The sequence below is a fragment of the Phodopus roborovskii genome, unplaced genomic scaffold (genome assembly GCF_943737965.1).
Source record: "Phodopus roborovskii unplaced genomic scaffold, PHOROB, whole genome shotgun sequence".
NCBI classification, from domain to species: Eukaryota; Metazoa; Chordata; class Mammalia; order Rodentia; family Cricetidae; genus Phodopus; species Phodopus roborovskii.
Genome location: NW_026126434.1, coordinates 2162293 through 2185362, shown reverse-complemented (window position 1 = coordinate 2185362; position 23070 = coordinate 2162293). Strand labels below are relative to the sequence as shown.

Here is a 23070-nt window from a genome sequence, read left to right as displayed (position 1 = left end):
AGAAGTGAGTGTCAGTCATGAATTGCCAGGTCACAGGGTATGCTTCTGTGCTTTTACAGACCATTAAGAGAGGTGTCTTTACAACTGTGGCTGACAAGGAGGAGAAGTAGTTGGTAGACTTCATCCTACTCACTTGTGCTTTATAATTACTTAGAGTGCCCGTGTTTCTTGTTGGTATTGTTTTGACAGTTTTAAACAAAATTATGTCAAAATGTCATTTCTCTTTTTAGTGTACTGTTGCTGCTTAGGAACTGTTCTAGGTTCCTCTGGTTTCATTGTAGCTGCTTAGATCATGCCAGTCTCCAGCTGTACATTTTATGTATTCCGTGGTTTTTTTTGTTTTTTTGTTTTTTTTTTTTGAGCAAGGCATGCAGGTATAGGGAAGGGTAACAAAGGCACCTCTAGCTGTCCTGGTCCAGTCCCTCCTCCCCTAAATTGGAGAAAGTCACAATTAGCAGTTATAAATGTGTGCCCTTCTAAGTCCTGAAGTCTGTGTCATCCTGCCTGGGACACAAGCCATCCTTTTGTCTAGCATGTTCGTGTCATGTCCCTGCCTGACCGTCAGTCACAGAGGGCTTGATTGCCATATCCACTGTTTATGGCATTGCAGTAGATTTATGCAGAGTTAGTTCTATTGGAGACCTGGGGCATCCACTGTGGATGAGGGGGAGACCACTGTGTTTGTCAGACATTGTAACACCAGTGCAGTCATTCACTTATGTATTCAGTTAACAAAGTGACATTCTGTGACAGCTCAGAGGTGACAGTGTTGCTGGGAGGGCCAGGACTAAATGGAAGTTTTTCTCTCTAACTCCGTCTGTAATAAAGATCCCTCCGCATCCTGCAGTGGCTTGAGCAGTCTAGCCCAGGATGCTGCTCAGCCTGAGCTGCTGCAGTGGGAGAGGTGCAGCTCATGTTAAAGTGGCTCCTCTGGGCTTCCGTGCTGGGGTTCTGAGGGTACCTAGTCAGTTTGGTTCTTAAGGAGGGGATGTGAGAGCTGGAGAGGTGGCTAAGCGCAGCAAGGCATTTCCAACAAGCCCGATGCCTCAATCCAATACCTGTGACCCACAAGGTGGAGATAAACAGTTGTATTTGGAGAGATGGCTCAGTTGCTAAGAGCACTTGCTGCTCTTCCAGAGGACCCAGGTTCAATTCTCAGGACTAACATGGAGGCTCACAACTCTCTGTAACTCCAGGTCCAGGGGATCTGATGCCCTCTTCTGGCCTCTGCAGGCAAAGCACCCATACATGCAAAATGAAAATAAACCTTAAGAAAAAAAGAGAAAACAGTTGTTGGGGTTGCTACTTCTATTAGGATGATAACAGAATAAGCAGAAGGCCTTTGGAAGGTAGGGATCTTTTCATATTTACCAGAAAGTCAGATATTAATTCATATGATTTTCATTCCAACTTTTCTTGTATTTTTCACCCATATTTTAAAGCACAACAATCCTTTTGCATCTTAGCTGATGAGTTAATGAACTCTATGTGTGGGAGTGAGTGGGCGCTGCTGTGGAGGTCAGAGAGCTCCTTGATGGTGTTGGTTCTCTCCTTCTACCTGTGGTCTCAGGGGTCAAACTCAGGTCATCAGACTTGCTGGCATGTTGTCTTACCAGCAAGCCTCCTTCCTTTTGAGTATTCATTTTCTCTCTTTCTCATCAAAACCACCTGTTAGCTACCTGTCTTAATTGGTCTGTCTCTGTCTCTCTCTTCTCTGCATGTAGACGTCAGATTCCTAATTCTCCCATCTCAGCCTCTTGAGTGCTAAGACCAAAGGTATGTGCCACATGCTTGGCCAATTAGTTCCTTTTAATGTTTCTCCTGATCCTTTAAAAAACCATTTGTCTTGAGAACATAAAAACATTAGAAATTTAGGAGTTGCCAGAGTTTCTTATCAGAGGTAGGGATTTAGCTCAGTGTTGGGGCCTTGTGTAGCATGTATGTGACACACTTGAGGTCCTGCTCACTTTAGCACATGTGTGACACATTCAAGGTCTTGGGTTTAATCTTAGCAGTGAAACAAATGGATAGACCAGACCCAACCAAAGAACCGGTTTTTAGTAAGGTGTAGTGACACACGCCTGTAATGTTCGCATTCAGAAGGGCGATGCAGAAAGATCCTAGTACTCAGGAGGCTGGGGCATGGGACCGGGCTGCCTTACACAGCAAGACTGACTGACTGTTTATTTCTTTTTTGAGATAGTTTCCCTGTGTAGCTTTGGAGCCTGTCCTGGAACTAGCTCTTGTAGACAAGGCTGGTCTGAAACTTACAGAGATCCCGAGCAATGGGACTAAGGGCGTGCGCACCACCACCCGGGGACTGACTCTGTTTTAAAAACAAAACAAGCAAAGCAAAGAGCTGGGTGTGGTGGTGCACACTTGTAATACCAGTACTTGGGAGGAAGATCATAGGCCATCAGGGTCTTTGAGATCATGTTCCAAAACCAAACGGAATAAAAAGGCTCAACCCAGCTTGGCCTTGAACTCTTGAACACCCACCTTGTCTCTTGAGCACAGGAACTAAAGGTGTGCACCACCACATGTGCACCACCACATGATGTTTTGAAAGAAAGAAATGAAAATGTTTTGGTTATTTCTTTTTAAAATTGCAAAATAAAGAGAAGATACAGAGCAGAAAGAAATAGACAAGTCTCAGAGTGGCTCTGTGGGTGGCGGTTAGCACAGGACCTGTTGGTGCTGGCTTTCAGAGCACAGAGGAACCTGGAACATTGGTGACGGATATGACACGGGAAGCATCCGTGAAGGCCATGGGCACTGTTAGGACACGGGAAGCCATACCTATTGTTAGGACTTTTGCTTTAGCTGTTCTTAGTGACTTTTTCACTTCTGGGGTTACCTAACAACTGGTTGAGGACAACATTGATAGGGCATTGGCGCCATACAAATACAAAGCAGATTCTCCAACTGACCGGCTCTTGTTACACACTGAGTGCTGATGGCTTCATCTCCTGCAAGATGTGCAGATGCGTAAATTGTTCCTTCTCTCAAGGCTGCTTTTTGTTTCAGAACACTTAACACAAGGCGGAAATGGCAGGCTATATCTGAGAAGAACAAAGCATCATTAAATATAGTCAATCATCACTTAAAAACTGTAGCCACCAAGGCCATCTCAAACAAGAGCATTCTTTTATGTGACCCAGTTGTAAAAAAAAAAAAAAAAAAAAAAAAATAAAAAAAAAAAGTAAAGAAAAAGCAACAAACAAATTTCACTGCAGTGTACACAAATTGGCCCGTTGTCCTTGCCTAAGTGACAAAGCCCCGAGAAGCTGCAGACCTCTGTGTGTGTGTGGGCCCTGCTGGGGCAGAGAAGGTGAGCTAAGCTGTAGGGTGTGCTCAGGAGAGTCTAGTGTGGGGATCAAGTTCGGTGAGGTGGCGAACATTTGACTAACACACCTCCGAAGTCTCTGCAACTTGCTGGTGAGGTACACATCACAGACACCTGTCCTTGGAGAAATGGGAGCTGGCCAGTTCTGCGTTCGCAATGGTGGTGGGTGAAGGAGAGTGGGGAAGAGCTGCTTCTGATGTGGTGGTGAAACTGGGTCTTGTTTCTTGCCTGACTTAGAATATGCCCTTTGCTCTTTGGTAGATAAATGAGAAAAGACTTTGATTTCCAAGTAAAATCTGGGGTAACCAAGATGTGTGAAAGATGTTTTCTTCCCTGCAAGAACCATTTTTTAATACTGTTACAACATTTCCCCCCCTCCAGAATTACATCAAAATGTAGCCTCCCTTCCTCTCTCCCTCCCTCTCTCCCTTCCTCTCTCCCTCCCTCCCTCTCTCCCTTTTGTGTAATTATGTAGCTTTTGAACTAGGTTCTTCCATATTCCTTCTGTGTTCCTTTCGAAGTAAGGCTGTAGGTGTGAGCTCTGATGCTCTTTGTGCTTGTCTGTTACCGGGTGAACTCATTCTTCCAGGTGTGGCCCTGTGCTCTCTCTCTCCTCCAGGTGTGGTCCTGTGCTCTCTCCTCCAGGTGTGGCCCTGGGCTCTCTCCTCCAGGTGTGGCCCTATGCTCTCTCTCTCCTCCAGGTGTGGTCCTGTGCTCTCTCCTCCAGGTGTGGCACTGAGCTCTCTCCTCCAGGTGTGGCCCTATGCTCTCTCTCTCCTCCAGGTGTGGCCCTGGGCTCTCTCCTCCAGGTGTAGCCCTGTGCTCTCTCTCTCCTCCAGGTGTGGTCCTGTGCTCTCTCTCTCCTCTAGGTGTGGCCCTGTGCTCTCTCTCTCTCTCCTCCAGGTGTGGTCCTGTGCTCTCTCTCTCTCTCCTCCAGGTGTGGCCCTGTGCTCTCTCTCTCCTCCAGTGTGGCCCTGTGCTCTCTCTCCTCCAGGTGTGGTCCTGTGCTCTCTCTCTCCTCCAGGTGTGGCCCTGTGCTCTCTCTCTCCTCCAGTGTGGCCCTGTGCTCTCTCTCCTCCAGGTGTGGTCCTGTGCTCTCTCTCCTCCAGGTGTGGCCCTGTGCTCTCTCTCTCCTCCAGGTGTGGCCCTGTGCTCTCTCTCCTCCAGGTGTGGTCCTGTGCTCTCTCTCTCCTCCAGGTGTGGTCCTGTGCTCTCTCTCTCCTCCAGGTGTGGCCCTGTGCTCTCTCTCCTCCAGGTGTGGCCCTGTGCTCTCTCTCCTCCAGGTGTGGTCCTGTGCTCTCTCTCCTCCAGGTGTGGCCCTGTGCTCTCTCTCTCCTTCAGGTGTGGCCCTATGCTCTCTCTCTCCTCCAGGTGTGGCCCTGTGCTCTCTCTCTCCTCCAGTGTGGCCCTGTGCTCTCTCTCCTCCAGGTGTGGTCCTGTGCTCTCTCTCTCTCTCCTCCAGGTGTGGCCCTGTGCTCTCTCTCTCTCTCCTCCAGGTGTGGCCCTGTGCTCTCTCTCTCCTCCAGTGTGGCCCTGTGCTCTCTCTCCTCCAGGTGTGGTCCTGTGCTCTCTCTCTCCTCCAGGTGTGGCCCTGTGCTCTCTCTCTCCTCCAGGTGTGGTCCTGTGCTCTCTCTCTCCTCCAGGTGTGGCCCTGTGCTCTCTCTCCTCCAGTGTGGCCCTGTGCTCTCTCTCTCCTCCAGGTGTGGCCCTGTGCACCTGCTCATGCTTATTTTTCTTCTTCTTTGTTGCCTGCTTACTATGCTCATCCATGCCTTTTTTAAAGTTAAAAAAAAATTTTTTTTCTATTCTTTTTCTTGTTCTACTCAAAGAGGACAGCCAGTTTCAAGTTCTCCTCCTTTACTCCCTTCTGAGCCACATACTGTAGAGGGGCAACTTGGCTCTGAGTTTCAGAGGTTATTGTCCAGAGTCAGCTGGGCCCATTGCTTTGTGACTGAGCTGCTCACCTCAAGTCAGCTAAGGAGTAGAAAGAGCAGTGAGGGACCGGGGACAAGAACACCAGCCCAGTGACCTGCTTCCTCCAATTAGATCCTATTTCTAAAAGTTTCTGTGACCTTCCAGCAGTACAGTCACATGGGTGACTGGGGAGGTCAGACCCTCAGGAGCAGCCATTGCTCAGCGGCTGCACCTAGCAGCTGAGGCCAAGCTTCACCACTTAGTTCTCTGGAGCACACCTCACTATTGAGGGTTCAGGCAGGAGGCTTACAGCAGGCTGGTTGGGGTGACTAAAAAGTTCCGAGGGCCAGTGAATCAGTTCATTCACGTATCATTTTTCTCATGGCTCCTTACTCTTCAATGAAGGAGGTTCTTCCCAAAAGTTCTCTCTCAAAAGCTCTCTTTAAGATTTCTCCTTAAAAGTTCTCTCTAATAATTTTCCCTCTAGAAAATCTCTTTTAAAGTTCTCTTTCAAAAGTTCTTAAAAATTTTCCTAGAGTTCTTTCTGAAAATTCTCTGAAAGTTCCTTCTAAAAGTTTCTTCTAAAAATTCTTCAGAAGTTCCCTTTCTTCCCACAAGGGTTGCAGTTATATACCCACAGACACATTTAACAACTCTGACAACTGCATGTCTCTCAGAGTCAGGGAGGCAGATAAGGTCTTGACAAAAGCAGAGTGCCTCATGTCTGGTCAGGGCAAACTCAAGTCTCAGAGGGGATGCAACTTGCAAAATGTGCTGTTAACTGATTAAAGGGGATTTCTCAGCGATGTATCAAAGGGAAAAACTAAGGCTATGTAGTGTGAGATCCAGAGGCTGCTCTGTAAGCAGTGGGGCTCTCTTACCTAATGAGAGGGAATTCCTTCCTCTGGGGCCTACTTGAGAATACAAAGCCAAATTCATAGTAACAAATCTTCTGGAGTTGATATCTAGAATATTAATTGCTACTTCTGTAATGAATGATAAAGGCTCCCAACACTTCACCCCAAAATTGGAACGGGATTTACTTAGGTACAGAACCTCACATTTTCTCATCCTGAGCTTTTGTTTTTAGTTATAAAAGAGAAGAAATACCTTTTTTATAAGTGGAGTGTGGTTCAACGATTGGCCCAGTGGTCATGGTTTCTTGCGTTATTTAGCATTCCCATAGTCTAGTATGCAGAGAACATGTCTTATGCAAAACATCAGATTCAGTGTCCAGAGAAATGCAATTTTTAAGTTTTCTTTATATTTAACTTAACTTTTATGCAGCACTAGAACTTTTAGACAAGACAGTGATTGTATTTATATGGTTCCCCAGAAGCCCTCTAAAGACAATAGGCTGTAGATGTGACTGTGAGAGGAGTTTTGTTAACTGGCTTATGCCATTAGAGTCTGAGTAGACACAATGGCCATCTCAAGGCTGGAGAGCCTAGGAAACCAATATGCTAGAAGGGCCAGTGGCTTTGCCTGGAAACTTCTTGGTGAGTTGCTGGGAGCACATCTAGAGGCTGGTATTCATGGGCAGGGGACATGGAAACACCCTCTGCTTAGGGAGGATGGAGCTGTGCAAGCCAGCTCCCTTCTGCCCCATCCCCTACCCCACAAGCCTGTTCAGGGTAGCTTTTCACCACTTCAGCTGCCTTCCCCACATGCCCATCATTTCCAGAAACACCTTCACAGATGTCCAGAAATCTGCTTATCAATATTCTGGGTATTTAGAGTCTACTCAGCCAGCTTGACAGCTAGGATTAGCCATCAGTCTTGAATAGGGGGAGTCTTTCTTCTTTGAGTGCCAAAGGCCAGTGAGAATTTTGTTCCATACGAGCCATTAGTTTTCACTCAATTAAAACCTGTCTGAAGCCACATTTATGAACAACGTGATGGGTTAGAGCTGTGCTGGGGATCTGCAGCTTTATCTTTGTGCAGTCTTTGAGCAAGGGCTGGTCTTCATCTGTGACTGCTGTTTGTTAGTCACTGTGGTCTCTGAAGGGCTGAGTGGAGGAATCATGGAGTCTGTTTGTGGAAGATACACTCTGCAGCCCTCTCAGCATTTCTCCCATGCTTGTAGTTTCCATGGAATTGGCCCACCATCAGCAGCAGGGGTCCATTTCAACATTGGCTTCCAGTCCTTGTTTCTCTGTTACTATGGAGACTGCCTAGAAAGTGGCAGAAAAGCCAAAAGTTAAAAAAAAACAAAACAATAAACAAAAAACAAAAAAACAAAACAAAAAAACTCACACACACCAGTGATTCAATAACAGTATGTGGTTGGAACCGTATGTGGCTGTAGCCATGTATTCCATAACAGCCTGACTCTCCAGTGAGTGTGTGTGTGACACAAACTCAATACTTTGAACAGAGCCAAGTTTGATGCTTAACAATTGGGTGGAGCCCCGGGTGAACCGAAACACTAAATAGAGGCTGAAGGCAGAGCTGCTGATATGGCCTCTATGTGAAGAGCAAGCGGGTGGGGGGGGCACAGTGGACAGTCAAAACAGTGAGCAGCCATGGCCTGGGGAGCAGAACCCGAGAGCAGCATTGACTATGTGTGATACCATGTCTAAAGCACACGGCACTTATTATGTGATTTTGGTGTATATGGCGCGCGTGTGTGAGTGTGTGTGCATGCCTGGTACTCAAGGAGCGTGTGGAAGAAGAGGGAGCCAGAGGTGCAGGATTCTACCATGAGATAGGGTCTTCTGTATATGACAAGGAAGTTGCATCTGTGAAACCTCAGCTCTACGTTCAACTAATAAGATGTGCACAGCGATGTCACTGGTGACATTCCAGCCTGGATGAGAGACCCCTCCCCCCACTGGATGAATGCTGAGGAGGGGAGAATCTGTCTATCCCAGGGAAACTCCCAGTTGTGGGTGTGTAGTCCCAAAATAGTCTGCATTACAAACACACACACACACACACACACACACACACACACACACACACACACACACACACACACAGTTTTTGGGGGACCATTAGGTCTCACCTGTCTTTGAATGAGGTGGCACTCTTTAATCACACTCATCATCCCACTCTGGAGAGGAAGGGTCCAATACTTAAAAAGCTCTTTTGAGGTCTTGAGAACTTGGAGGCCCTTTTTAGGAAACAGACCCAGATGTCTTAAATGGCTTACATATAATGTCAGGGTTTCAGGCACGTTCCTGCTTTCCTGTGTCAGATGAGGGACAGCTAATTGCTAATAAAACAACCATAATCACAACTTGGTGTGGTTTTCTTCTTGGACTGGACTGCATGTTTGTGCAGTCTGCAGCCTGTCTGTCCCATGTCACTACTCATCGAACAGGCGTCACGTTTCCTCCCAGTTTTGAGCAGGAAATTCAATACTGCCTGAACTGGGGCTCATCTCCCACCCTCAGAAATTTCTAAGCAGTTTCACATATACCTACCTGGCTCTCCCTAGTGTGCTGAGTTTCAGCACACAGGTAGCAGTCTGTCAGCTCTGGGCAAATGAAACCCTGAAGGGAAAGGTTGAAACCATTTCTGGGTTTGACTCTCTAGCGTTGCAGATGTGAGGAAGCGGTGGGTTGGGTAAAAAGAACGAAATTGCTAAATGGGGCAAAAAAAAAAAAAAAAAAAAAAAAAAAAGCCTGTTTTCCGCTCACAAGGCCAGATGTGTGCTCTGTCCTCTCAGGAGAGTCAAGCCCCACGCGCCGGGAGGCCGTGAAGAGAAGGACAGCTGAGTACCTGATGCGTGCAGAGAGCATCTCTAGCTTTCGGGCCACACCTCAGCTCGATGCTGGACTGCAGGTATGACAGGGGCCTTCTCTTTATGTTCTTTAGTTTTGTTTTGGTTTCTACCTTTCAGCTTTATTTATAACTAGAATATTTGAGAATTTTGGTTTTCAGAATTTTTCTGTAATTTTTTTTTTTTTAAGTTGTCAGAAGGGAAGCCACAAGAGTAGAATAAGAGGGTTTGCTTCTCACCCACAGCCTTCTATACCTTGTCTCTGCCCAGGGGAGATGAGGACAAGAGTTTAAGGAAGTAAGATTGATCCTGGCTCTGTAGGCAGTCATGGCAGGAAGAAGCATGGAAGCTGAAGCAGCTCAGAGCTTGCTCACATCTACCTGGAGCAGGAAGCAGAGGGGTGCTTCTTTTCCTCTTTTTATTCTGGTCTGGACCTGAGCCCATGGGGTGGTGCTGCCCACATTCAGGGCAGGCCTTCCCTCTTCCTTTGTACTCCTCTGGAAGCATCCTCATAGATGTGCCTAGCAGTGTGTCTCCTAGGTGATTCCAAGTAAGATTGACAGTGCAGGTAAAACATCAAGCTTCCTATTGTCTTAATCTCACCATCTTGTAAGAAGCCATGGCTTATTGTCCATAGCCCTGCTCTTGAGTTTTGGAAGCCACAGTTCTTGTGAATACCTGTGCAGCTTTATCAATTATGTGGAAACTGTGCTGGGGAAAGTCCTGTAGGGATTTGTTGGAGGCACAATGATGTAGGGATGTTTTAGGCTGTTTGGAATTAGCCCAACCCTGTCTTCATGGCATAAGGCTTTAGAAACATTATTGTTTGATTGCTTTTATGTCAAGTCTATCTGGGTTTGTCCAGTTTCTGGAAGTAGTTTTTTTGTTTTAAATTCTTACTAAGGTTTTCTGTAAATGGGAGAAAATGTTTAGTTTTTATCCTTAATTGATCCAAGGGGCAGATAGTCTTGGTATATTATGTTATTTGAAGCCATGAAAGAGACAACAAAATTGTTTAAAAAATGTAATGTCTAGTGTGTTAGAGATTGTGTGTGCACACATGTAGTGGGAGTAGTTTTTCCACATGTTGGTCCCAGGGATCAAATTCAGGTTGTCATCTTGGTGGCAAGTCCTTTACCCACTGAGCCATCTTGCTGGTTCTGCATGTGGTTTGGCACAGACACTTCCTAGTGTCTGTTTCTGCATCTGGAAAATGAGGGTCGTCACACTCCTTTTCGGGCAGTTATTATGACTGTTCCTAGTTATGGATGCAGAGCTTCTGTCCTTCACAGAGCAAGTGCCTCCCTTCCCCACTTTGCTTTGGTAACAATGGTGAACATATCAAATAACATAGGTGCTATACTGACTCCATCCTGTACGGCTGTAGTGTTACAAGAATGCCCCCAGTAGTCATTTTGAATGTTACCTATGTTGCCTTCTGTCCTTCCTGTGCATCCCTGGTCAGTATCCTGCTGGCTTTCCATGAATCATAATTTCTTCTTGTAAGATTTACTTTATTAGCCCATCCTGACTGCAGTGGTTTATAACATTCTGTACATGCATATGCATAGTTGGAGTCATAGCAAATAAACACAAGGCTTCCTGGGTAGCACTTGGTTTGGAGAATCAATCCCTATATAGATGAGTAAGAGCCTCACATTAAGCATAACTTGTAGTGAAAATAAAGCTAAGGTCTAAAGAGGCTACTTATTCATTGAACATCTTTTAAGACTTTTAAGACCAGACACACGAAGGAGCTGCACAGAGCATGACACAACCCTCTTCTTGCAAACTTTACAGCATGACTGAGCACAACTCTGTAGCTCAGGAGACGAAGCTTGGAGAGATTGTCCAGAGTTGACACAATAGTGGGGAATTGTCCCCAAAGGGCAAAAGGGGCAACCACTGGTTCTGATCTGATAGGGAATTTGTTTCTGGTTGAGGGCAACTGGAGGAGAGAATAGACATGGTATCTTTCTTTATTGTAAGCATTTTGCTTTTCATTTCCCACTTGTGTGTTTTCTGTGAAGCCTGCCTCTACACTGCTTAGGAGCAGGCTCAGTTATTTTCTTGAGATTAGTTTGGTGAACCTGTTGTTTCTCTCCTTAAACTGTCTTTGGGTCTGAATTTCAGCAGACAGGATGAAGATTGCTGAGTGATTTGGCCCTTTTTCTTAGTGTTGTGCAAAGGAGCCTCGACTTCTTTTGCAAACATCTCCCTGTAGCTGCTTCAGTAGATAAAGGATTCCTTTGGGGGCTTCAACATTGTTAGTCTCCATCTTCCCCCCTGGGGGCTGTGGCTGCTCCCTCTCTTGGCCCAGGCCTTTTCTTTGCTTTATTTAACTTGGAAGCCTTGTAGCATCTTAAGTGGTAAATGTAGAAAACCTAAACTTCCCATCATCTGTAATCATATCTTTTGCAAACAAATGTTGGAAAAAGAAACCAGTAGAACACTCTCCCAGCTTTTCTTCATTCATCATACCTGAAAGCTCCCCCCCCCCAAAAAAAAAAAATGGAGAGGTGGCTTTCTGATAAAGGTAGAATCTTGACTGAGGGAGACAGGTTGCTTTGATTTTTATTTTTCCAAATTGTGAAAGATTTAAAATAGCATTTCTTTTTTTGCCTAATGAAAATTTAAAAGCAATGACATTTAGAAAAGGGACAGTAAATTATCTAAATGGAGGACATAAAACATGTAAATACATTTTATTCTGCAGTTACTGGGGGCGGGGGTGAATGTCTCTACATATAGTGATGCATGGTGTTCTGAGGTCTTGTAGATTCTGAGCACAACTGTGACGACGGCATCGATGGTACATTTGTGTTTGCTGATGCTGTTGGCAGACTCACCAGCTGTCCCTGGAAGTCTTGAAACTCAGCAAGAAAGGTGTCAGTAGAGCATGGGACTCAGTAACAGGCAGTTAGATGTCAGGTGCGCAAGCCATCTAAGGAGAGTGGTCAAGCTAGTCATTTGTTCAGGAAGCCTTTGCACAAGAACTTGTGTTCAGGGATTCTGTGTGCTGGCTTCCCCACTGCAGGGCTTATAAGTATCCACTAACGTCCTTAGCCAGAGGATTCTTGACACCTTCCCTTTCCTCTTGTTACTTTCTTTCCCCGACACTAATGACTGTTGCTCTGGTGTTCTGAGTGGGCCTGGTGAGCCAGCATCAGCTGCCACTCCAGGGAGCTTGTGGGAGGCATAGAGTCTTGGGAGCCCTCCTGCTTCTGGGTTTTCCCTTTGGTAGGACCTCAAACAATGTGCAAAACCACTGTAGTGGAGGAATGCTGTGTCTACAGTGGGTGGAGACTGCACAGTGAGGACACTGAATAAAAGACTTGGGTAGGTCAACCAGCAGCTTAACAAAATGCAGAACTCTAAGGCGAAACCAGGCAGTCTTCACTTAACCTTTTAGAGGACAGAAAGAGCAAGCAGAATTTTTACTGTGTGCTAGCTACAGGTAACAGGTACTGGCTGTGGAGAGCGCTACTGAAAGCTACGCATCCCAGATGCTGAGGCTTTGGCCAGTTGAGCAGTATGATCTTGCCATTGCTTTTGGGTCGTCAAACCTTCTTGTCTCACCTCTCTTGTCTTGACATCATCTGCTTTCTATCATGTTACATATAAGAGAAGCACTCTTTTTACATCACAGGCCATCAGCAAGGTTGCCTAGGAAGTTATTCCCTGTTCCTTGGACATAGTGTATGTACTGCTGTTGGCAGTGCTGGTAAGAGTTTTGTCATGAGAAGTTTCCTGCCAGCCTGGTCCCACAGCTGTGTCAGCCCCAAATAACACACAGAAATGCTGTATTAGATATAAAACTGTTGGCCTGTTAATAGCGTTTCTCATTGGCTAGCTCTGTCTTAAATATTAATCCATTTCTATTAATTTAAGTGTTTCCATGTGGTCTTATCTTACAGGATAGAGGATCTAGACCTCTTCTCTTTCAAGTCTCTACATCTTGATTGTCCTACATCTCCCAGAATCCTCCTTATCTCCTAGTCCCACTTAACTTGACTTCCGATTGGCCAGCGATGCTTTATTCATTAACCAGTAAGAGAAACATATTTACAGAATGACCTCCCATCAGAGTTTATTATTTCATTCACTTTGGAACAGGGTGTCTCTTGAAACCCCTGGCTGGCCTCACCTTCCTGGTAATCCTCCTATGTCAACAACCCGAGTGCTGGGATTACATGCACTACCTCCCCTGGATACAATTGTAGGTTATCCCTCTCTTTGGTTACTAGCTTTTGTCACCATAGATGCTTGGCTGCATCACTTCCCAGTTTCCCCTGTTAGAAAGAGAAAGCCTTTTTCTACTCTTAAATTGTGTGGATTTACTTTCCTTTTGCTGCCTGAAGACAGGCATAGGTCTGTGGAGTTACTCATGATTTAGGTGCTGTTACATAGAAAAAAAGAGGTTTTTAAGAACAACACATTTACTTTTGACTATTTCATATGTATGTACAATATATTTTGATCATATTCTTTCCTCAGTTCTCCCAGATCCATTCCCCACTTTCATTCCCATCCTCTTCCAATACTATGTCCTCCTTTATGACCCATGAAGTCCAGGGGCCCAAGTGTGTGCCCAGGTCTTCCTTTTCTTGGTAATGCGTTAGAGTGTGTGCGCACATGTACATGCGTGCACGTGTATGAGTTTCTATTTGCATGCTGTATAGTAGAAAGATTGCCCCTGTAGGGTGGGGAGCTGAGGTCTATCTAGGATGCCACTGTGTCTTTGTGAGGGAGGCGATTCATTACTCCAGCTTTCCCTTTACATAGGAGAGAAATGGTATTGTTAGAGTAGCTTCCTATGAGGGGTGGGTGGGTAAAGATGAAGTAATACCATGTAGAAGGGACTTCCCTCCCACGTGGAACACTAATATCATGATATACGTCTGGTGCATAAGTGTACAATCTAGACGTTAAGCTTCCAAGGGGGCAGCAATGTGTCCATTTTCTGACATGTACTTTAGTTCCTAACGAAGTGGGATAGCAAATAACATTTGTTGAGACATCTAAGAGATCCAAATCTTGTCATTTATAAAAGATTATTATTGTCTTGTCCAATTGAGATACTTTCTCAAGTCAAATTATCTCTGAAACACAAAAGCTGGGGCTAAGGATGGCTCTGTCGATGAAGCATGAGGTTTTTTGGATCCCAACACCTACGTGAAAAGTTGAGTATGGCATTGCATGTCTATAATCCTAGCACAGGGGAGGGGAGGATGAGACACCAGGATCCATGAAGCCTGCTGACCAGCCAGCCAGTCGAGCCATTCACTGAGCTCCTGGCTCAGTGAGAGACCCCACCCCCAGCAGTAAGATGGAGAGTGACTGAGGAAGGCATCCAGTGTTGGCCTCTGGCCTCCACATGCGTGTACATACATATGTACACACACACACACACACACACACACACAGACACACACAGCCAGATGTAGTACACCTCTGTAATCCCAGCATGTTGGAGGTAGAGGCATGAGGATCCAGAGTTCAAGATCAACCTTGGATACAAAGCAAACTCAAGGCCTGCCTGGGCTACATGAGCCCCTGTCTACAAAATCCAAACCAAACTGAACACCTTCTCCCATACTCCAGCATCACCATTCCAGATGGTATGGGTTCAGCCTTGGCTCTCTACACCCAGAGATAAGGAAACAAGTGGAAGGCAGTAAGAATGCTTTCTTTAGAGTTTCCCAGGTAGTAACTTACCCATGATAACTGTGCCCAACTCCCCCAAGCATCCTCCTTGCTGGCTTCCCTCTGCTTCCTCCTCTCTCTTCCTTTCTGTTAGCCCCACTACTGCCTCAGCTGCTGCTGCAGACCTCCCCCCAGGGGTGGGGGGTGGGTGACCAGGGTGCCGTTCTTCCCAGGAGCTCTGTGTAGCTGTGCTCCTCTGCACAGGGACATAAACATCCAGAGCCGAGTCTCGGTAATTCCCTTATCATGCTGCGTGTTTGGCTGTCCCCTCTCTGTTCTGATTGTTTGTTGTAAAACCTGTCCCTTGTAACAACAGGCTTTATGTACCCTGACATCCTTCGAAGGGTCACAGTTTTACTGTGAGGAGTAATTACAGAAGTCCTTTCTGAACACAAGTGTCACCTGGAGGTGTTGTGCACCTTTCTCTTCTAAGGGCTTATTTTACTGCAGGGGTGTGGTGAGGGGGGAGCTAACTGGAGTTTGGAAGTTAATACTGTTTTTAACTGTGACACTCAAGCAGCCTTTTCTCATGTTCACTGGTCTTCTCTGCAGCTGTTCTCCACATCACAGATATACAAATATTTGAAGAAAAGTTTCTTTCTTCTCATAAATCATCCCCCCCAACCTTTGTTCTAATAATGACTGGTTATATTTATGGGGCATTTATTTTCTTCATCATTGTTTGGTGATTTTTCTTGTTGAACTCAAATGTGCCGATTCTTCTTAAGACATATGGTATTTAAGGATCTAAGTGCTTAGTTTATTTTGTAAAGAAACACTAAAGGAGTATAGCTTCAAGGTAAGAGAATGCCTTTTGCCTTTGTGTTCCAAGTGAATCTGTTAATTACTTTTTTTCTTTGTTTCCTTCTTCCAAATTACTTTTGATCTGTCTGGGGTAAATACAAGGTTGTTGCTGACTCTGGCCCATTTACTTGATAGACATTTTTATGCTAGCTCTAAAAGCAGTATCTGCTCATTAACTTTTCCTTTTAAAAACCTGTTTTCAGGGCTGTGACTTATTTACTTGCGCTTTTGTCTTGCTTTTTCCTTTTGATTTTCTTTATTTTGATTTTTTTATTTTACATTACAGATAAATAGCAACTTTCTCCTTTTATCTTCTCTTCTCTGATTTATGATAAATTTAGTTTCCTTTGGCCTGACGTTTGCTTCAGTAGGCAGTCTTCCTTCAAGTACCTCCCCGATTGATGTGTAATCTTTGATATCTTCTATTAGCCTCCAGGATCACTAAGTTCAAGGCCCCCTTGGAACCTAAGGAGCCCCGCCGAGGAGCTGAAGGCCTTCAGAGTCCTTGGGGTGATTGACAAGGTAATTCTTCAGTGTCTCTTCAAGAGTTCAGTCATAAATGGACTGCATGCTGACATTCTGTCTTTGAAGCTGTGGATCTTAAGGCTATGAAACAAAAGGGGAAATGACTCAGATGCATCCGCACTGTAAAATAGCAAAGCAGCAGGGGGAAAGCGTTTACCTCAGCCATTCACATAAGGTCATGCAGAATACATCGTGCCAAGGAGAAGGTCTGTATTTGTTGTCGTTCACTTGAGTAAGGGGGTATTAAATTTTCCAAAGTGTGGTAGTCTGAGGATGCACTTTGCTGCTTACTCTGTGAATCTGCAGCTGTTAAACATTAATCGGTACAGTCATTTTTAACGGTCATAAAGAAAGGTGGAATTCCTGGTAGCTGTCATTTATGAGCACTTACTATGTGCCTACCCCACATCACACATGTGTGCACACACACTCACACACAAACGCAAATGGGTGTGCACACCCTAAGCTTCATGACATGTCAATCATGCCAAATGTTTATCAACACTCAGCCTGTCAATTTGGAAATACTAGATTGTTCTACCATTATAACATTAAAGAAAATGCCACTTAATGTTGACATGAGTCTTGACCCCTTGACCACTGGGCATTGTTCCTAAAGCACCTTAGTGTTGTTTGTTTTGGTTCATTGGATGCCGCTTGCCTTCCGAAGTGACCTTGTGAGTCCGTGTTGCACTGGAGCAATCTGTAGTGCAGCTTGTGAAGCTTGGGCAAGTGCTCATAGTTTGAAGGGTTCCAAAAAGAACACCAACTCAGAACTTTGAGGAAGTAAAGTTCATTGTCTCACATAGTGAAGTTTGGATTAAAACAGTCTAAGCAGTAGGATCTTTTGAGTTGACTCAGTGTAATAATATTCTGTGGCCTTTGCATTATGGGGAACATTCTGTTTGAGAGTAGACAACCAGACAGTAACTGGGTGGATTCAGGTGCTGGGATTTTGGTAAAGACACGCTGTCTTCATGTGCCGTCTCATTCTTGTCAGACCTGTTTCTTATGACTCTGTGACTGTTCATTGTTGTGCTATGAGCCTCAAGTCACATGAAGTTCTGGTATCAGCCAGAAGCCCCACAGACGAAGAGAGGCAGACTGTTGGCAGCGGAGGGACACCATCGCTGTCTGACTCCATCAGCCAGTGCCTCTCAGGTGCAGCTCTCTAAGTGGCTAGAAGGAGCTCTGTGTCTGGGAACCAGTCAGCTTTGCAGGTGGTCTTAGTTCATAACATCATAACTGCTGGTGAAGTACAAGCAGGTAGATCTTAAAAATTGGATTGTTTAAGGTAAATTCCTTTCTGTTGTACTAAGGAATACTTTAAGTTTGGGTGTTAGAAACTTGGGGTTTGGAAGAGAGGTATTGAATAAATTCAGGTCTAGAAACCTTGCACAGGGTATGACAGTGCTGACTTGGGACAGCAGCTTCTCTGATTCTGTCTCATGTTAGTGTTTGCTATTTGTTTATTAACTTAGTGAGTTCAGTTTTGTATTGAGTTTCATTAGGAAATAAATTTCGTGAACCTCCACCCAGAGAGCAAATGAGGTAGTGTTTCTCTCAGTGTCCACATTGGGGACGTTATGAGCATAGCACTGTGCTGTTTTACTTCTCACCATGTTCTCTGTGCCTGGAATTGTGCCTAGTGCACCATGGGCCCTCAATGCCCCTGCTCAATGAGAGAATTTAAAATATATCATAGAGCGACATCTACTGGGACAATGTGGGACTGCTCCCTAGAACCATTCTATAATGCCTGTCTACCCAGAGGGACAAACATGCTGTGGCTTTAGTTTGTTTAGTTTGTTGGCTTAGTGTTCCAAAATGAAGGAAGCAATCTTCTGTTTCTTATTTGGAATTGTTAAACCCTTTATGCAACAAGGAGTTGGAGCATCCGAACTCATAGAGTATAGATAAACAGGTGCCCATTGCTTTGCAGAAGTGATCAGGCTGGTGAAGACCTTCAGAGTTCTGTCACAGGAAGACCAGGTGGAGAAGGTGGGCATTTTCACCTGATCAAATAAAGCATGTGTAAACTTCAGGTATTGGAGGGCTAGAGCTATGATAGCTAGAGGGCAAGAGGAGTGCTGGTTATGCTAAGACAGCAAGTGCATGCTGGCACCAGGAAGGCTACTGGGGCTCACTGTGAGGGGTTGTACGGAGTGGAGCTGCTTGTTAGTTGTAGTCCCCTTCTTCTCCCCTCCTCCCAGGAACTAGCTAGAACCAGAGAAGTTGAAGCTGCAGAGAGAAAGAGAGAATTGAACTCATGGTTAGAATTACCTGTTTTCTTCCTTAGTTCCCCCGCCCCATCTCCATTCCTTCCTTCCCTTTTCCTCCTCCTCCTCTTCACCTGAGACAGGATTTCTTGGTGTAGCCCTGGCTGTTCTGGACCTCGCTCTGCAGACCAGGATGTCCTTGAACTAGACAGCCTGCCTTTGCCTCCTGAGAGTAAATGTGTACACCACCACTGCCCAGCTAGAACTATCTTTCAAGGTTTAGTGTCTTAATCAAAGCTGGACTAGATAGGATACCTTCTGAGCTTCTTGTCAGTAGAGAGTCAGTGGAGGGATGCTGTGGATGGATGGGGTCAAGCATTTGGTGGATTTTGCACTAGATAACTTTGAAGATTTCCTTCTGCTCCCAGATGCATTTATAGATGTTTTACTTGTGTGGTAGAAGAAAACAAAACAAAACAAACAAATTTAAAAAAAGAGAGAGACAAACTGGGTGCTGAGATGGTCTCCCTTCATCTCTCAGAAGCTCATTGTCTTTCAAGTGTGTGAAGTATGAATGCACACTGTATATGTTCCAGTGCACAAGCATTTACATGCAGTTCATTGGAGATGTGGCTTGGTTGCTTGGCCTTTAGAGATCAAAAGCTGAGGGTGTTTCTGAAGAAGTCCACTGCTTCACAGGCCACTTTCTGGGTCACAGCCTCATCAGTAGTTAAGAGCCTTTGTCAAATCCCTCACCTTGAAGTTGTATAGATGCTGCACAGGTCCTCCTCATGGAGAGCTGGCAGAAGAGTAAACAGGACACTTTGGAATATATTGCAACTTCCTATGAGTTAAAAAACAAACTCAAAACAAAACAAAACAAAACAAGCTAGAATCAATGAAAGTGAAAACAAGAGATCAATAGGGAAATTAACCAAACTGAAGGCTAGTTCTCTGAACATCAGTCAGATTACTAGGCCTGTAGAGAGGATAATTAAGGAAGAAAGAACTCAGATATGAGAAGCCAGAGAGGTGACATCATTCCATCTTGTGCAGTGAACAGTTTGGATGTGATGGATTTAATCACCGTACAATTTGTCACCATCTCCCGGAGAGACAAAGCCTATTAACACACAGAGAAGGAACAGACCACTTGGGGGAGTGCGCATCTATCCACTAAGGAGACTGAGTCAGTACTTACTAACCACCCCAGACAGCAAGCACTAGATCCAAATGGAGTTGAATCCAGCCTAACATTTACAGAATACATTGAGCCAGTCCTCTATAGTGTCTTCCAAATATATAAAAGGAAACCATTGGTACACAGATTGGGGAAGAAGGTTTCTGTGCTTACCTGGAGGTGACATGGCTGTGTAATCTGACAAATTGATGTTTACATCAAGGTCACAAACCTAATGCACCACAACCAGTTGCTTTCCTATGTGATCAACTAGAATCTATAGTAAAAAATGGTATCAAGTGGCTGAGGACATAACTTAGTGGTAGAGAGCCTGTTTAGCATGCACAAGGCCCTGAGTTTGATCCGTCCCCAGGCATCAGCCAGCTCTGGTGGTGCACATCTGTGATCCCAACACCTAGGGTTCTGAGGCAGGAGGATCCTGAGTTTGAGGAGTGCAGCGTTACATAATGAGATCCTGTTTGACCCTGCTCTCCCTCAAATCTCCACACATACACTTCAAACTAAATGCTGATATATAAATTTAGAGAAATTGTGCATGCTGTCTATAAGGAAGACTGTGTAACCCTGATGAAATAAATCAAAGAACTGGAGAATTGAGAGTCTCAGGCATGGGTAAGAAGACCCTTGTTAGGAGGAGGTGAGCTCTTTGCAGCCTGAACTGTGGATTCAGTGTAGTCTGATTCAGTCTCAACAGGTAATTTTGTAGACATCAACAATCTGATTCCAGAGTTTATATGAAGGGACAAAAGACCCCAAACAGCCTGAGTAATATTGACAAAGAATCAGGACTGACACTTTCTGAGTTCAAGACTTATAAAGTCTGGTGGTCAAGATTGTTACCAGCTGGACTTTGTAACTGTGAAAGATACTGTGATGGGGATGGCAGACAAGCTTAATAGACTGGAGAAAATACATTAAAAAGATAACTGACCAAAGTCTGTTTTCTAGAACATACAAAGAGCTCCTGAAACTCAGTGACAACAAAGGAGCAACCAACCCCCAGCTAAGCAGTGGCCTATGGTGAGAGAGATGTGTCAGGGTATGCTCATCTGTTGCATTGAGGACTGCTGTGGTGGAGGGTGCTCAGAGTGGCCCAGCTGTGTGTGCTTGGGGCTAGCAATGGGGTTGGAAACTGCATTTTTGCATAGTTTTGCCAAATTGTTCTAAAGATAAAGTATTTAAAATGGAAACAAAACAAAACCAAAGCCCTCAAATCTACCACATTGGTTGAAGATGTGTCTTCATCCACAGTTATGTTAAAATATTAGGAGACAGGAGAAGCATGTGGCCCACATAGCAGCTGCCAGGTTTCTGCAGATGCCCAGTGGCCGCTGTGCCTTTGCATGTGGTTTTGATTGCCCGGGGCAGCCTTTGCGTCACAGGCTGCCTGCCTGTGTAGGGTTCTGTGGTCTCTGTAAATTGTTTAGGTCTTCACTCAGGAGGTAGTGGATATTTTTTTGTGTTGACAGAGCAAGGTTTTGAAGCCAGATCTGTCTCTCTAAAATTGTAACAAACTCATTGTTAGAACTGGATTGTTGTAGTGGTGACATCCACACTTCCTATCAACCTTTTCTACCCATTCTCAGTAAAATTTTGTACAATCAATTATGCCTAACGAATGTAAGTCAATATATGAGTAACGACATTTTTAAAGGTATAGAAGCAGAAAATCCTCATAGTGACTAAAAGGAAAATCCTCATAATGACTAAAAGGATTTAGTTATTACTAATTGAATAGCTAAGTCATGATCTCATTTATCCTTAATACCTACAACACATGAGAATTTTACAGACTCCCGACGCCTCCAAACTATACCATTCTGAAGACAAAATTATTGTGATTGTATTTATTGATTAGCAATTTGAAATTTGCAATGTACATGATTTACATTTTTAATGTATGGACATTAATTTTTTATGCAATCTAGTTAGGAAGTGATATTCTCAGTTACCCTGATTTTTTTCAGATTATCCTACATGCACTGTAAGCCACTTATCTCCCTATCGTTTCACCCTAGATTACTTTGTTGTTTGTCTCTGCTTGTGCTGAATATGCCAGGAGGCGAATCATCTCCTGCTATGAGTTTTTAAAAAAGTTTTTTTTTAAGAGTTGGAGGTAGGAGGTCAAAACAGTGCACCTGCGTGTCCTTCCTCCCTCCCACTTGTACCAGCGTGTCCATGTCAGTGACCTGGGGGATCCCGCTGTCTCCCAGCTTGTGTACCTGGTGCTCACAGAGCTCAGAAGAGGGCGTCAGATCCCCTGGAAGTGGAGTTACAGCCGCTTCCAAGCTGCCATGTGTTTGCTGGGCACTGAACCCATTTCTCCCCCAGAGCAGCCAGGGTTCTTAACTGTGGAGCCGTCTCTCCAGCCCGTGCGCTGCCTTCTTTCTGTGCGGTCCTGTGGCATTCAGCAGAGATCTGATGATACATTTATATCTGATTGGGGGTCTGGTGCCCACATGTCCACTCCCTGTATCAGAGTGACGCTGCTTTTCCCTCTGTCTCCATGATTTTCCTCCAGTGCTGTGTGATTAGCTTCCTGTTAGTCATCAGGAGCTTCCCCTCCCCACTGTGCGCCTTTGTAGTTCTACAGCAGAGCAGAGCCTTGTTTTCCGACTTACCCCATTCCAGTCTTGTCAGAGTATGCAAGATCACACCCCGTACACACTGCTGTGCAGTGTAGCTCGTGCCCATCTCTTTCCCTTTTCTTGTCACTCACTCTCCTCCTTTAATTTCTGCTCCCCAGTTTCTCTTGCCTTCCTTTCCATTTTACCATTTCTCTTCTGTTTGTGCTCCTTTATGCCCTAACCATGCTGTAGGATTGGTCCACCCCAGCCTTTTCTTTCTTTCTTTCTTTCTTTCTTTCTTTCTTTCTTTCTTTCTTTCTTTCTTTTTCACACTTCCATCTATTTCTGCCTCCACAGTGCTGGGTTTAAAGGCATGGTTGTTTATAGTTTTGATAAAGAGACTCTTAGCTTGAGCTGATCTGGAACTCACCATGTAGGCCCTCGTTGGCCTGGAACTTAAGGCACTCCTGCGTCAGCTTCGTAAGTGTGGGTTGTAGGCAGGAGCCATCCTGCCCAGCTCTGTACAATTGATTTCCATGTTTTCTGTCTCTTCCAATAAGCCTTAGATCTGCCCAATGGCCAAGCATGCTCGATGAGTTATTTTGTAGGCAACAGGAAGAGACAGCAAATGTGCTAGATGACTTCAAACCATGTTGAGGCTGCTACACCTGCAGCATCTGTCAGCCCCCCCCCCCCATTGTCACAGCTCCCACAGAGCACACCTGTGGATTGTTGGCAGGTGCAAGGTTGCCATCAACGAAATCACCAATTTGACAATGAGTGTCGTGCCTTTGTGTTTTGTTAGGGTTTTAAACTGTTGGGAGGACACATTGCATTCTTACTCTAAGAACACTTCCTGCATTATATCAAAATGCTACATTTTAACCAGTACCAAACTTTGGCTTTATAAAAATATAAACTCATTAAAAGATTTAAAATAGTCTTTTGAAACTTCCTTGCTTTTGTGGCATTTTATTTTGAAAAGGAATCAGGCTTCCCAGGAGGCTTGTTGGGGTATGTACCCACAGACAGGGAGTTGTGGCATGACCCTTTTCATTGTC

General features: G+C 44.9%; 1 protein-coding gene across 5 annotated transcripts in view; it reads left to right on the top strand.

Annotated features, from left to right (window-relative positions):
- Rps6kc1 (ribosomal protein S6 kinase C1) overlaps positions 1-23070 on the top strand; it is a 117284-nt gene that overhangs the window by 45890 nt on the left and 48324 nt on the right. For 4 of the 5 annotated variants that reach the window (XM_051186619.1, XM_051186620.1, XM_051186618.1 and 1 more), the window contains 2 exons: positions 8934-9049; positions 15927-16019. In XM_051186619.1, the coding sequence (XP_051042576.1) occupies positions 8934-9049; positions 15927-16019 (209 nt within the window). The remainder of the gene's footprint in view (positions 1-8933; positions 9050-15926; positions 16020-23070) is intronic. The other variant, XM_051186621.1, reaches the window with a different exon arrangement.